General features: G+C 39.4%; 1 protein-coding gene across 4 annotated transcripts in view; it reads right to left on the bottom strand.

Annotated features, from left to right (window-relative positions):
- The window catches only part of LOC127439840 (CAP-Gly domain-containing linker protein 2-like), a 45,455-nt gene that overhangs the window by 22,343 nt on the left and 8,154 nt on the right, over positions 1 to 14,958 (bottom strand). For all 4 annotated transcript variants that reach the window (XM_051696076.1, XM_051696078.1, XM_051696077.1 and 1 more), the window contains exon 3: positions 6,880 to 7,397. In XM_051696076.1, the coding sequence (XP_051552036.1) occupies positions 6,880 to 7,397 (518 nt within the window). The remainder of the gene's footprint in view (positions 1 to 6,879; positions 7,398 to 14,958) is intronic.

Here is a 14,958-nt window from a genome sequence, read left to right as displayed (position 1 = left end):
ACTATGAATTCAGCAGAATACATAAGTAAATGAGAGGTGAGAAGAGGGAAAGAGTGGAGTGGAGAAAGCCGACTCAGACCTTTGTCTGTCTCCTTCTCTCTCAAAATCTCTCAGTCAAACACACACACACACCTCACTCGCCATGCTGCAGATCAACAACCAGTCAGCATAAGCCTGAACTTGGCAGTGACTTAATCCACCTTCCCGTTCCATTGACGGACTGGCTGAGCTGACTGAGGCACATTAACAAGTGTGCTCAATAACACAGGAGCGAAAATACCTTCCCCCATTCAAGCAGATAGAAGCTGCACTGGCATGACTGGAAATAGCCTCCCGAGAGCGCTCCAAAGATGGCAGATAGTGGACTGAATTGCTAAAACAACTTTGCCTTCACGCAGCTTCTTTCCATACGACACGTCTTTACCATAGTGATGTCTGTCAAGCTCCAAAAAGTCCATATGACTTGTGTGCTTTATACAATAGCTTTTGTGGAAAACATACTCAAATTTAAGTAGTTATTCACTAATAATCATGTCATTTTTCAATCTAAATGGATGCAAATAAGATTTCAAAGTTTCAGTGAAAGGGAAGATAACATTGAATAAAAACGTACATTTCAGTCTGTTCCACACACAAAGCTATCGAATGTCTTTAAAGCACATGGAATTTAGTCAAATGGTCCTTTTATGGTGTTTTTTCAACATAATCACACAGGAAGTTGGCATGTTACTGATAGCTAGTTCCGATAGACCCTAGGATCAGCCACATTCTGCCGACTCACCACCAAGCACCATAACATATCAGATATTTTTGCATCAGCTCCAGAGTGTTTAACTTCCCTTGTGGTGCGTCCTGAAGCACATTGTGTCAGCTGTGTGGGAGATCCAGATTCAGATCCCATGTGGAAAACAGGAAGTTACCACGTTCGCATAATCAGTGACAAGCGCGATATATCAATTTTCCAATGCATTGCGAACTTCATTTGAATTATCTCGATATCGATTCATAAATCCCAAGATCTATCTTTTACTATATGTGCAACTCTCTTTTACAATGAGAGGAAATCACTCACATTTGCAACCAAATTTTGCACTATGCACTAAAATGTATATATCTGGTAAATGGCTGGTAAATGTTCAGATTTCACTAACCAGTGACTGTGTAGTTTAGTGGTGAAGTATTCAGCAGCGAGATTCTTTCACTTAAACGTTGAGTAGTAAATGTTGTTAAGCAAAATAACTTGCTTAAATGACTGGCGTCCTGTTGCTCTGATCCCCATAATCAGCAAATGCTTTGAGAGACTAATCAGAGATTATATCTGCTCTGTGCTGCCTCTCTCTCTTGACCCGTTGCAGTTTGCTTACCGCAACAACCGCTCCACTGATGATGCCATTGCATCTACAATACACACTGCTCTCTCCCACCTGGATAAAAAGAACACTTATGTGAGAATGCGGCTTGTAGACTACAGCTCAGCATTCAACACCATAGTGCCCTCCAAGCTAGATGAGAAACTCCGGGCTCTGGGCTTAAACAGCTCGCTGTGCAGCTGGATCCTGGACTTCCTGTCACGCAGACGCCAGGTGGTTAGAATAGGCAGCAACATCTCATCACTGACCCTCAACACTGGAGCCCCGCAGGGCTGTGTTCTCAGCCCACTACTGTATTCCTTGTAAACACATGACTGTGTGGCAACACATAACTCCAATGCCATCATTAAGTTTGCTGATGACACGACGGTGGTAGGTCTGATCACTGACAATGATGAAACGGCCTACAGAGAGCACACTCTGACACACTGGTGTCAGGAGCACAACCTCTCCCTCAACGTCAGTAAGACAAAGGAGCTTGTGGTGGACTTCAGAAGAAAAGACAGAGAACACAGTCCCATCACCATCAATGGAGCACCGGTGGAGAGAGTCAGCAGCTTCAAGTTCCTCGTTATCCACATCACTGAGGAACTCACATGGTCCATCCACACTGAAGCCGTTGTGAAGAAGGCTGATCAGCGCCTCTTCTTCCTGAGACGGCTGAGGAAGTTTGGAATGAACCGCCACATCCTCACACGGTTCTACACCTGCACTGTAGAGAGCATCCTGACTGGCTGCATTTCCGCCTGGTACGGCAATAGCACCGCCCACAACCGCAAAGCACTGCAAAGGGTGATGCGAACTGCCAGACACATCAGAAGAGGTGAGCTTCCCTCCCTCCAGGAAATATATACAAGGCGGTGTGTGAAAAAAGCTCGGAGGATCATCAGAGACTCCAGCCACCCGAGCCATGGGCTGTTCTCACTGCTACCATCAGGTAGGCGGTATCGCAGCATCAGGACCCGCACCAGCCGACTCCATGATAGCTTCTTCCCCCAAGCAATCAGATTTCTGAACTCTTGATCTCCCATGATCAAAATACATCAGCACTGCACTTTATTACTCTTACTCTTATATCTCACACTGGACTGTCATAAATTATATTATTATTATTATATTCTCTCTTAACAACTGACTATCAACCGACAGCCTGAATGTCAATACAGTACAATACTGTACATTCTACATAAACTATATATACTTTATATATTTTTATTTTTAAATTTTTACTGAATAATGTGTATCTATATAGTGCGTATTGTATACTGTACAGTGTATGTTATTATTTGTATATTGTTGAGTGTAATTATGTGTACATCAGATGTTTAAATTGTGCTGTGTTAATTTGATGTTATTGTAAATTGGTATATGTCTCATCACTGTCACGACTGCTATGTTGATCAGAACTGCACCCAAGAATTTCACACACCATTGCACTTGTGTATATGGCTATGTGACAATAAAAGTGATTTGATTTTGATTTGGGGGGTTTTGTGTAATGTGGGTCCAAACATGAGATCCATGCAACATATTTGTCATTGAACAATGTCTCTTTTAATGCCCTTCCAGTTCTTTACAGTCCGTTGTTAATCAAAAACAACAAAACATTCTAAACATGCATAGCAAAGATGAGATAAAGCCATTTGCATCCTCTCTCATTAATATGTGCTCATCTATAGACGGTCTTTACAGAAATGCTGGTTTTGTTAAAGAGACCGATTTTTAGCACATGATCAACAAATCCATGTAAATACTATAAATTATGCACCTAAACAATAAACATAACAAAACAATTTTATTTGCAATATAATATATTTATTGATTAAATGAATAAATGGATTTTTCTTTTTTAAAAAGCTCAAATGTGACCAATATTATGAAAAAATAATAACATTTAATTACCTAAATTAATATTTTCATAATGTACCTAGTTAGAAAGTAACAACATTAGCTGGGAGAGATGTTTTTTTTCATATGTAACCAAAAGGGACATTATAACTGAAATATACCCATTTGAATCGATATCGAATCAACAACTGAATCTGAATCGAACTGAATGGGGAAATCTGTATCAATACCCAGGCCTAATTCGGAGGTTGCATTTCTCCCTCTAATGTTACATTTTTACTCCACTGTTTAGGTGTGGGGTTTGGTTTGGGGGTACGGTTAAAATACCCATTCATCTTTACTGTATGACAGCCTGTACAGCTGAAAACAACTTGCTTCACTTTAGGCGCCCCTCTGTATAAATATTTCACCTGAAAAATGGAGCTCACACGTGTCCATTCACTCAACAAAACAGACTGATTTTAGCTAAAGAAAACTCAACCTACTGTTTCCGATTTCACTGTGAGACAAGTCGGTTGTTGTTGTAAAACTAAAAGTTTACTAGCCTATAGAAATATATTCAATACAAAAGGATATATGTGTTATATGTGTCCATGTACGATTGGGTATTCTTCATGATGTGTTCATCACTGGAAAAGCCAATCAGGTATCAATAAGGATTGAAGCAGACAGTAAAGTAGATGGCTGGGATCAATAGCAGATGGTTTATGGAGCAGTAATCCCATCTGAATAAAGATATTGACTGCTTGAAAGGCTTTAAGACTGTGCTGTACTAAATGGCAAGCAATCTGACCCAAAGCCAATCAAGTGTATGGTAAAGCTGACAGCTAGTGGGCAACATCTATAACATAACACAAGGAAGCTAACACTAGGAAAGATACACATTAGTAATGTGTATCCAGATTTTAGACTAAATCTTGTATGTTTAATTATTTTTTTTCATTAGAATGAATTGTTAGAAAGAATTAATTAAGATTTACACAAATGAAAATGTTAACATAATGAACACATAGGCTATAACTGTGTGATAAACAGTAAACAGTTAAACAGGTAGCAACAAGTATTATGCCGTTAAATCTCAATATAACTTTTCTAAACTGCTTAATTGACCTAATATCACTTCCATCATACATTAGAGTTGCGTGGGGTTGGGGTTGAAGAAGCGCGATATATCACATCACAATCGAGTTGCATTGTGGGATATGGAGTTGCCTGAAGCGTACATCAGAGTAGGCTCACTCACTTGGTCAAAATCGAGGGGTTGAGGGACTGTCAACAGAAACTTCCCTCGCTCACTTAACGAAGTGGAACGGACTTCCAAAAAGGCGGCAGGGATTCCCCCGAGCGGAAGTGCTTAGGGGAGTTAGCGAGTGGATGTTAAAAGTGAAGTGGAACGCAGCCTAGAAGGGGTCCCTCCCATGTCAATCTCGCGAGATTCTTACACAGCGTTTATTTGAAGTCGCACAGCAACGAGGAGCGCTCGTAAAAGATTATTTTAAATTGTTTTGATGAATAGTCATTCTTGATGGCCAATTCAAGCTCTAAAAATAAATATTTCACAAATTTGATAACTTCAGCTCTACATCTGCTACTGTCGGTCATGAGATATTGTTGGTCAGTGGAGAATTACATCAATCAGTTCTTTAGATAAACATCTGACTGGGTGGTCTAGTGGTATCTAATTCGCCCCCTGCGTTAGAGGCTCCGAGTTCTAGTCCACCCATATGGAACTTTACATTTTAATAAACAAAGATTGCATCCAGACCTCAGTGGATGTATATCTTGAGCGGGTACACATTTGTTTGCATTTTTCTTTGCAATTCGACTGCAAAACTCACAGCAACGAGGAGCGCTCACAACCCATTCTCGTTTCCCCAAGTACATCACTGCGGCACATATGTTGCCATCTTCTTATTACTGTATAATTAATACGTCACGTTTTTAAAATTAAAGCAGTTCATGAGCATGCCATAATTTTACCGGGATCAAACCTTTCACTCAACTCTCTGACCTTTAATCGTGACCAAATCACTGCGAGGAAATACAATTTATATGCATTTTCCTTAGTATTATATAGCATTAAAGAAAAATATTAATAGTGGAGACAGGTCTACCACACCTGGAGTCGCAAGTTCGAATCCAAGGCGTGCTGAGTGACTCCAGTCAGGCTTCCTAAGCAACCAGTTGGCCCGGTTGTTAGGGCGGGTAGAGTCACATTGGGTTAACCTCCTCGTGGTCGCTATAATGTGGTTCTCTGTGGGGCATGTGGCAAGTTGTGCGTGGATGTTGCGGAGAACAGCATGAAGCCTCCACACATGCTAGGTCTCCGCAGTAACGCGCTCAACAAGCCACATTATAAGATGCGCGGATTGACTGTCTCGGACACGTCCTCCGCCACCTGGATTGAGGTCACACCACTATGAGGACTTAGAGCACATTGGGAATTCCAAATTGGGGAGAAGAGAAAAAAAAAAAAAAAAGTGGAGACAGGTAACAAGATAGGGAAAACTGGGTTAATAGGCAGATTTGAACTCAGGTCATCCACATGGAAAAAACACATCCATACTGCTTTTACACTGAGCCATTGCGGCAACACATACTGTAAGAATGCAGTTTGTCTTTAATTTCTTTGTTTCCACCAGATTTTTTTAGAGCAAAAAGCTGCACTGTGCGTCAGGTATGAACAACTAGTGTAAATAGTCACTTTGAATTAATAGTAATAATGTTATATTGTTAATATTATTGAAGTTATTAATGCTCTCCATCATTAGTACGTTGAGGCGAGCGGAAAAAGCACCACAGCATCATACTAGAATGCGCATGCGTGAGAACTTGACGTGAGAGGGATACCTTCTAGACACAACACTCAGGCGTGCTTGACACCAGCGACAGCACAAGATGAGAACGTGTTCTTGCTTCCAAACACAGCTGGACGGAGCGCAGCAGGGATCTTGAGAAATGTTTTTCTAAGTTTCAAACTATGTTTAACTTGACACAGTGACCTACGTAAAAACGCAGTGTTTATGACACGAAGCAACCAAAGTGAGACGCTCCAGATGCGTCCGTCTGACACTTGTGTATATTGGTGCATCCTTAGAAAAGCCCTTATAATAAATCTCTGACAGACTGACAAATTAAATTGCAAAAATGGATTGCTGTAGACTGTAGGCCAAAGATAGGCTCATGTTCAATAATATGGAAATAAATATATTGCCTTCTAAAGCCACTTTTTGTCTAATTATTTGATAATTATATACTGAACTACTATTAAGTGAGGGGCTTTGTCAGCAAATATTTATGTGATTAATTGCGATTAATTTGATTACCTAATCGCCATTTCGTAATTAATCCAGATACATTTTTGAAAGCCCTAATATACGTAGATATACAAAACATAATTTTAAAGCATCTGAAGTATTTTGATAAATTTTGGTGGCATTGTTGGCCTGAGTCTTGGTTCATTTTTGGCCTAGTCTCCACAAATTTTTTTACAGAAAACACAGAAGAGGAAACTAGTGGAAAATGCATATAAGCCCTACATTTGCATGTAGTATCTGTGCTTCTCCACTCTTGAAAAGCACCAGTTGACACTAGTACATATTTTTTTTTATCCTTGTTTTCTCGATTTATCATACTCGCTGTGAAAAATATCAACACTCACCAGCACTCGATCTCCAACCTTCAGGTCCTTCTCTCCCCCTTTCTTCACTGATCCACTGTCAGACATGTTGGATCCAGACTCATTGCCGGTCTTTACTGAGCTGTTGAGCATCCCTTCTCTGAGCGGCATGACCACACGCTGGCCGGCTGCGCCTACACCCCCCTGCAGCTGCGCGTTCTGCTGCAACTCGTCGATGCCGTCTCCAATGGGCTGTCGCATTAGTTTGGAGGGCCTGGTAAAGATGCCTTGCAAAGGCTGGCACTCGAAGTAACGCACCCCGTTGACTGAGCCATCATTCTTCCCAACCAGGTCATTAAGTACCACTCCTGCCCACTGTCCAGGGGAAAACTGGGTCTCTCCAAGATAGGCGATGACTCCTGGCTTCACTCCGTTCACCCAGACACGTTCACCCACTACAAAGTCTCCAGCCACCTCATCACCCACCTCAGAGGCTTTGGAGCTGGACTTGTCTGAGGCATTGCTGCTGGGGGTGGGAGGGGTTGGCTTGTAGAGGCAACCTGAGGACAGACAGAAGGACAAGATTCAAAAGGAGAATATTAAAAGTTACGTACGTGTTGAATGTATCTGCCTGCTAGATTGATACAGTAGCGATGGGAACTAAGCACTATGTGATTTTCATGACTTTCAGTTCCGTTAACGCTTCCCGAACTTACAATTTTCTGTTGATGTGGACCGGAACATCTTACTAAAATTCTCTAACAGTGATTCCTGAGGCATAATTCAGTGGCGGCGCTGCCCCGCTACAGAATCTACAGCATCAAACACATGCGCGGGCAGTAAAGTCCCGAACGAATTACTCCTATGACCCGGTTCTTTTGAATCTATTGCATGAATCACACAGCACGACCAGTGTACTCCAATTACTGAACAAATGATTGTTATGAGCCAGTTCTTTTGAATCTACAGTGCGAAGCATACAGCACTAGGAATGTAGTGTGGTTCCCAAACAAATAACTTTTATGAGCTGGTTCATTTCATTTAATCAAAAACTACAGTGTGACCAGTGTAGTGAGGTGTGGAGAGATGGGCGTGGCCAAGCAATGTCTGTGGAGAGCGAGGCTGAGAGAGAGAGAACGGTAAGGATTGAAACCTGGGGAAAATTATCTCTAACAGCTGTTTTGTGTTAACAGTGAATGCTGGAGTGAGTTAAAACAGCAGTGGAGCTGCAGTGAAGAGAAAGGAGACCTGAAGCTTACGAAGCTGCGAAGGGCAGCGTGAATTTATGCTGAACCTTTGAAAAAGGACTTTATGTTGAAAGCTGATGAGTTTTAGTGTGCCAGCTGATAAGCAACTAAATAAATCACCCTGAAGTGTGTAAGCTGGTTCCCGCTTCCTTATTTTCCCTCTTAACTGATCTGAGAGTGTCATATGCGTTTCCCGAACGATATTACAATGATACACCCCTAATCAGGGATATCAATAATCACCCATTAATAGCAATCCTGGTCTCCTGAATGTCATAGCATATGTTGTCAACACTTGTTACACATCTCATTTAATGTATCAGTGTGTACTGTGTACTTTTACAATTTTGCTCATGTCTGGATGTCATTGCAGCCTTCATGCAAGGCTGAGCAGCACTCAAATATTTGACTAAATCTGGGTCAATGGGATTGCACTGCGATTGCGATGGGATACACTGTTTATGAACTGAGTACTCTGCACATGTGGCCCATTTGACACATGCCATTTAACTGATTTTTCTTAAAGCATGCAGTGATGAATTAGCATGTGTTCGACTAGCCTTCATACCTCAGTCTTAGTATGTGTGTGTGTGGGCGGGTTTGGGTGGTTTACGAGGACATTTTTTTTAGGTTACAAACTGGTAATTACAAGGGTATTATTATGCTATAAATGTGGTTTATGAGAACATTTCTAGTGTCCCCATAATTCAAATAGCTTTAAAAAAAAATTTAAATGACATACTAAATGATGTTTTTTTTTAAATGTAAAAATGCAGAAAATTTTTTGTGAGGGTTCGGTTTAAGGGTAGGCTTAGGGGATAGACTCTGTAGTTCGTACCGTATAAAAATAATTGTTTATGAAGATTCCTCATTAGGATAGTCACACCAGCATGTGTGTGTGTGTGTGTGTGTGTGTATTGATGCCAGGGTGTACTTTAGCTGGGGAGAGGGTGTAATGACTGCTTTTGTGTCTCAATTGCTCCAACATGTTCTTTAATAACAAAAGTGGTTAAGGATCTTTGATATGAAGAACATTATCATATCTTTTTTAACACCTTATCTGTCAAAAAACATCCTGATTTAATTTACTGTTCTTTAGTAGGGGTGTGACGAGATCTCGTGCCACGGAAAAAAAAAGCTGTCTCACGATATCAGCATGATGGAGTGTGAGGGTGAAATTAGCATAGAAGATGCCCCCGCCACTTTTAAATCGTTTGTGTGGCAGCATTTTAGGTACAATAAATGGCGACAGAATAAATGGCGACAGAGTGACAGACAAGAAGGCTGCGTCCTCCGGAGGTCGCATTTATCGGCCGCATACGTCATCGAGGCTGTCTCCCTTCATTTTCTTTTTTTTGTCTTTCTTATTTTTTATCTATTGTCAATGCCTTTTATGTATATGCACTTACATTTATACAATTGTTAATCTTTTTTGCATTCCCAATAAAAATAAATAAATAAATAAATAAATAAATAAAAATGAAATGAGACAGCCTTGATGATGTATGAGGCCAACAAATGTGACCTCCGGAGGATGCAGCCTTCCAAACGAGACACAGCCAATATATAAGCACTGTAAGAAAATAGTGCCGTTCACTGCGGCTAACACAAGCACTATGCAAAGACACCTACAGAACCACCGCAGCTCTCAACTAAAATCAACCAGGTCTGAAGAGACTCATGTGAAATCATACAGGAGAGAAGCCAGTCAGTTGAGTTTATGGCAAAATCTTTTACAGTACTTGCATATTGTTCTGTCTTTTACTGCATATGATAATTCATACTCAAAGTAGAACTGAAGTGACATTCATTACAAGATGATTAGTTAAAACATTTCAAAATGCACCTGCATTGTTTTGCATTTTGCGACTTTCAGTCGAATAAAAGACTATTTTTCCAGTCATATACACTACCGGTCAAAAGTTTCGAAACAATTGACTGAAATGTTTCTCATGATCTTAAAAATATTTTGATCTGAAGGTGTATGCTTTAATGTTTGAAATTAGTTCTGTAGACAAAAATATAATTGTGCCAACATATTAATTTATTTCAATATAAAACTAAAATTTAATTAAAAAAATGTTTTTGAAATTGATGACTTGGACCAAATAATAAAGAAAAGCAGCCAATAACTGCCCAACATAGATGGGAACTCCTTCAATACTGTTTAAAAAGCATCCCAGGGTGATACCTCAAGAATTTGGCTGAGAAAATATAAAGAGTACATGTCTGCAAATTCTAGGCAAAGGGTGACTACTTTGAAGATGTTAAAATATAACACAGTTTTGATTTATTTTGGATTTTGTTTAGTCACAACATAATTCCCATAGTTCCATTTATGTTATTCATAGTTTTGATGACTTTACTATTATTCTAAAATGTGAAAAAAATTATAATAAAAATAAGTGTTTCAAAACTTTTGACCGGTAGTGTATATAGAGTTAAAATATTGTCTCGTCTCGTGAGCTAAGTGTATCGTCACACCCCTATTCTTTAGCAAATGGTTGGAATACTGCGGGTGGTTTGCCTTGAGAGCGGACAGACTGTCTGTATCGTGAGTTTTGGACGTTATTCAACTGTTATTGAGGTCAGTAGTTTACCATACAGAGGGTGACGAGTTAACAGCCTTGATAGAAATACATAAACAATCTTCTGTATGGCAGAAAATAGGCTAGCAAACATACAATTACAGAAACAAAAAAATTAGGTGTAGGTCTTTTTCAAGAAAAGCCAAAACAACCAATGCCACTAGAACAACAGTGCAAATAGTGCAGAGTTGAATCTTAGGTTCACTGGCCAGACCACAACAGCATTACAGTGCTTTGTTCAGCCTGGTCTCATGAACATTTCTGACCGTAGCAACATTTTTACGAAACAAAATTACGTGCCTTATTACACGTTTGGCTGCAGTTTCCCAGTGAAATGCCCAGCGTGGGCGCCAAAAGCAAGTGAAATGTTGGATGAAGGTTTTAATGAGTAAAACGTACCTTCCTAACCTAAAACTTTAACCTAAACCTAACCAATAGCGATCTAAAAATCAAACTGGAGGTAGACACAAAACCTTAACTAGCGCCTAACCTAACCGATAGTGTCCAAATACTAAGTGAGGAACGAAAAACGCATTTTCTGAAGCAACCACGTCATCTCGTGTAACTTCTATGACACTCTTGTCTCACGTGTCAGCTTGCGTGCTTGGCTGGACTCGAACCGCAAACTTCAGAGTCCAAAGTCCAAGCCCAATCAGGTTACTGTGCAAGCTTATCACATTGGAATAGCGGCCTGTACACACATGCAGCAGCTTTATCGCTTGATGTCGCTAGTCTCTGTACTGTGAAGTCACTAGTGTGCGTTCCTACTGCTGACGCTCTAACTTTATTGATGGAGAGCACGTCTGCCCATGTCTTTGGAAAATCTGATCACAGATGAGGCATTTTGCCAGTAAAACTAAGATATCATTCTAATTTGACAAGGATTCAGTTTTCTTGTCCCTAGAAATGCACATTCTGCAAGGGAGTGTGTTTTTATATAACCTGCAGCAGTGCTCAATGCATCAGATCATAAGTTGAACGAGCTATCAATGTATGAATCAATCTCACTCAGACTGCTCACAGTTTCTTTTCCACACATCATCTTATTATATACTAGGGCTGCATCTAACGATTATTTTGATAATCGATTAATCTAACGATTATTAAAACGACTATTCGGCAATTATTGCAGCGATTAATCATTAGCTCTTAACCAATTATTCAGCTTGTGCCCCGACTTAAAAGAGGACAAAATCATCTTTTAAAAATACCTCTAAATGACATTCACTGAATTAAAGGGAAAAAACAAACTTTAAGTTTAATTCAGTAAAAAGAAATCCTGTTGTTATCAAGTGTTTTCCATTTAAAATTGTCTAAAAATCCTTAAAACAAGATACATTTACTTGAGAACAACATATAAGATATTTAGACATGCTTTAAGAGAATGTATCTTAAATATAAGTGTATTTTGTATACAAGTATATTTTTTCACTTGGTTATACTTCTGTGCAGTAAAGACAAAATATACTTATATTCAAGATCTGTTATCTAAAAGCAAGTCTAAATATCTTATATGCTGCTTCTCGCGTGAATGCATCTTTTTTAAAGAATTTTTAGATACAACCCCAATTCCGAAAAAGTTGGGATAGTATGAAAAATGCTAATAAAAACAAAAAGGAGTGATTTGTAAATTATGTTCACCCTTTGCTATATTTAAAGCACTACAACTACACATTATATGATGTCTTTCCATGTGAATTTCATTGTTTTTTAAAAATGTACAGTAACTTTAAATCAGATGATTGCAACACGCTCCCAAACATTTGGGACAGTCGAGTGTTTACCACTGTGTAACATCACCATTTCTTCTAATAACACTTATTAAGCATTTGGGCACTGAAGACACAAGTTTGTTAAGTTTAAAATGTGGAATTTTCCCCCAGTCATCCATTATGCAGGTCTTTAGCTGCACAATTGTACGGGGTCTTCGTTGCCATATGGTGTGCTTCATAATGCAACACACATTCTCAACTGGAGATGGTCAGGACTGCAGGCAGGCCATTCTAGCACCCACACTCTCTGCTTACACAGCCATGCACTTGAAATCCGGGCAGTATGTGGTTTGAAGTTGTCCTGCTGGAAAATGCAGGGACATCCCTGGAAAAGACAGTGCTGGACGGCAGTATATGTTGCTCCAAAATGTTTACATATCTGTCTGCATTCATGGTGTTCTCACAGATGTGCAAGTTATCCATGCTATGGGCACTGACACACCCCTGGCCCATACAGACACTGGCTTTTGGACCTGACGCTAATAACAGCTTGGATGGCCCTTTTTCTCTTTGGCCCGGATAATACAATGACTTTGTTTTTCAAAAATTTTTGGAAATGTGGACTCTTCAGGCCAAAAAACACAGTTCCACTGTTCTACTTTCCATCTAAGATGAGACCGAGCCCAGAGAAGTCGTGTTGATGTAGGGCTTCTTCGGTCTTAACTTGGATCTGTGGATGCAGTGGCGAGTGGTGTTGTCTAAAAAAGGTTTACTAAAGTTATCCCAAGCCCATGTTCATTATATCCATTACAGATAAATGCTGTTTAAGACAGTGACGTCTGAGGGATCAGAGATCACACACGCATTCAGAAATGGTTTTCGTCTTACCCTTTACGCACTGAGATTTGACCAGATTCCTTGAATCTTTTAACTATATTGTGCACTTTAGAAGGTGAAATGCCCAAAATCCTTCCAATTTGTCTTTGGGGAACACTGTTCTCAAAGTGCTGGTTTATTTGCTGAAGCATCTGTTGGCAAATTGACAAGTCTCAAATGATCCTTGCTCTTGAAGGACTAGGCTGTTTTTGGAGGCTCCTTATATACTATGACACAATTGCCTCACCTGTTTAACATTTTATTAGTCTTAAATTGCCCGTCTCAACTTTTTTGGAGTGTGTTGCAATCATCTGATTTAAAGTTACTGTACATTTTCAAAAAACAATGAAATTCACAAGGTAAAACATCATATAATGTGTAGTTGTAGTGCTTTCAATGTAGCAAAGGGTGTATATAATTTACAAATCACTCCTTTTGTTTTTATCAGCATTTTTCATACTGTCCCAACTTTTTCGGAATTGGGGTTATATTTTAAAATATTTTTATTTTTAATATTATATTCAACATTCTCAGATAAAAAATGTTTCCTTCTGCAGTATAGCTGCTAAAGTAAATGTACATTGTTTTAAAGGAGTTTTAGATATTGTGGAGCGGGACGTGATCATGTGTCTGTCACTGGGGAGAGAGGAAGCGGTAAGGGCCATCATCTGGTGATTAATGATACGTAACACCTGTGTCTCGTTACAGTGATGACGGAGATGGGCTTGAAAAGGCTGCCGAGAACGCCAGTGAGGGAGAGAGAGTCCCAGTCACACAGACCTGCCAGATCGTGAAGCTAAACGCTGCAAAGCTGTTAACCTTAACTGTTTATGAGTTTATGTTATCTCTTATGACTAAAGCTAAAGCAGATACCTTGTTGTGAAGCTGAATAGTAAATGCACTGCTGTGAAGCTGAAAAGTCAAAGACTGTTTGTTAGACTGGGAAAAACCATGCAGTGCTGCTCTCGCACGTCATCATTAGAGTTTAATGAGATCTCATGTTACGTTAAATGAGATCAAACAACTGTTTGACAACAAACAATTGTCTAATCATTTTAGCCCTATTATATACATGTAGTGGTTACAGATAAATCATACGAAATCAAGTCACTCCTCATTTGCATAAAGTTAAACTTTTCTCAACTTTGTCATGTCACTCGCCATGCCCACATCTATTCGCCAGAGGTCACTGCCGCTCGTGTCGCTGGAGTCGCTAGCTCTCATTGAAAATGAATGAGAACTAGTCGCTTTGTTGCTGGAAGTCACTGCATGTGTGTCAATGTAGGTGAGTCTGTAATACAAGCTTTAAAATATATAGTTTTTCAAATTATGTATTAAAGTAAAAGTGTTTCTATATTATAACATTGCAGTGTGTAAGTAATTGTGCAAAACAAATAAGTGTTATAAAGTCATAATCAGCCATTCCAAAATGCACAGCTGTTGTAGCGCCTCTAGTGTTAATTTCACCAGGGACCTGCGAAACATAGAATTCGGCACGTAAAAGTCAGTTTTTAAAAAATGTAGTTATAGTAATGTTCAAAATCATGATAAAAAATATTTGAGAACCACTGGGCTAATATATGATGCTGCAAATGAAAATATTACCTGTGCTGTTTGCTACAAATAAATGCTATGCAAATAAACAAATAAATAATCCCATTGTCAAAGAACAATGCAAAATACAGTTAATGGCCAGTA

This window comes from Myxocyprinus asiaticus, chromosome 4, assembly GCF_019703515.2.
Source record: "Myxocyprinus asiaticus isolate MX2 ecotype Aquarium Trade chromosome 4, UBuf_Myxa_2, whole genome shotgun sequence".
NCBI classification, from domain to species: Eukaryota; Metazoa; Chordata; class Actinopteri; order Cypriniformes; family Catostomidae; genus Myxocyprinus; species Myxocyprinus asiaticus.
The sequence above is the reverse complement of the archived record's forward strand: the minus strand, read 5'-3'. Positions and strand labels throughout refer to the sequence as shown.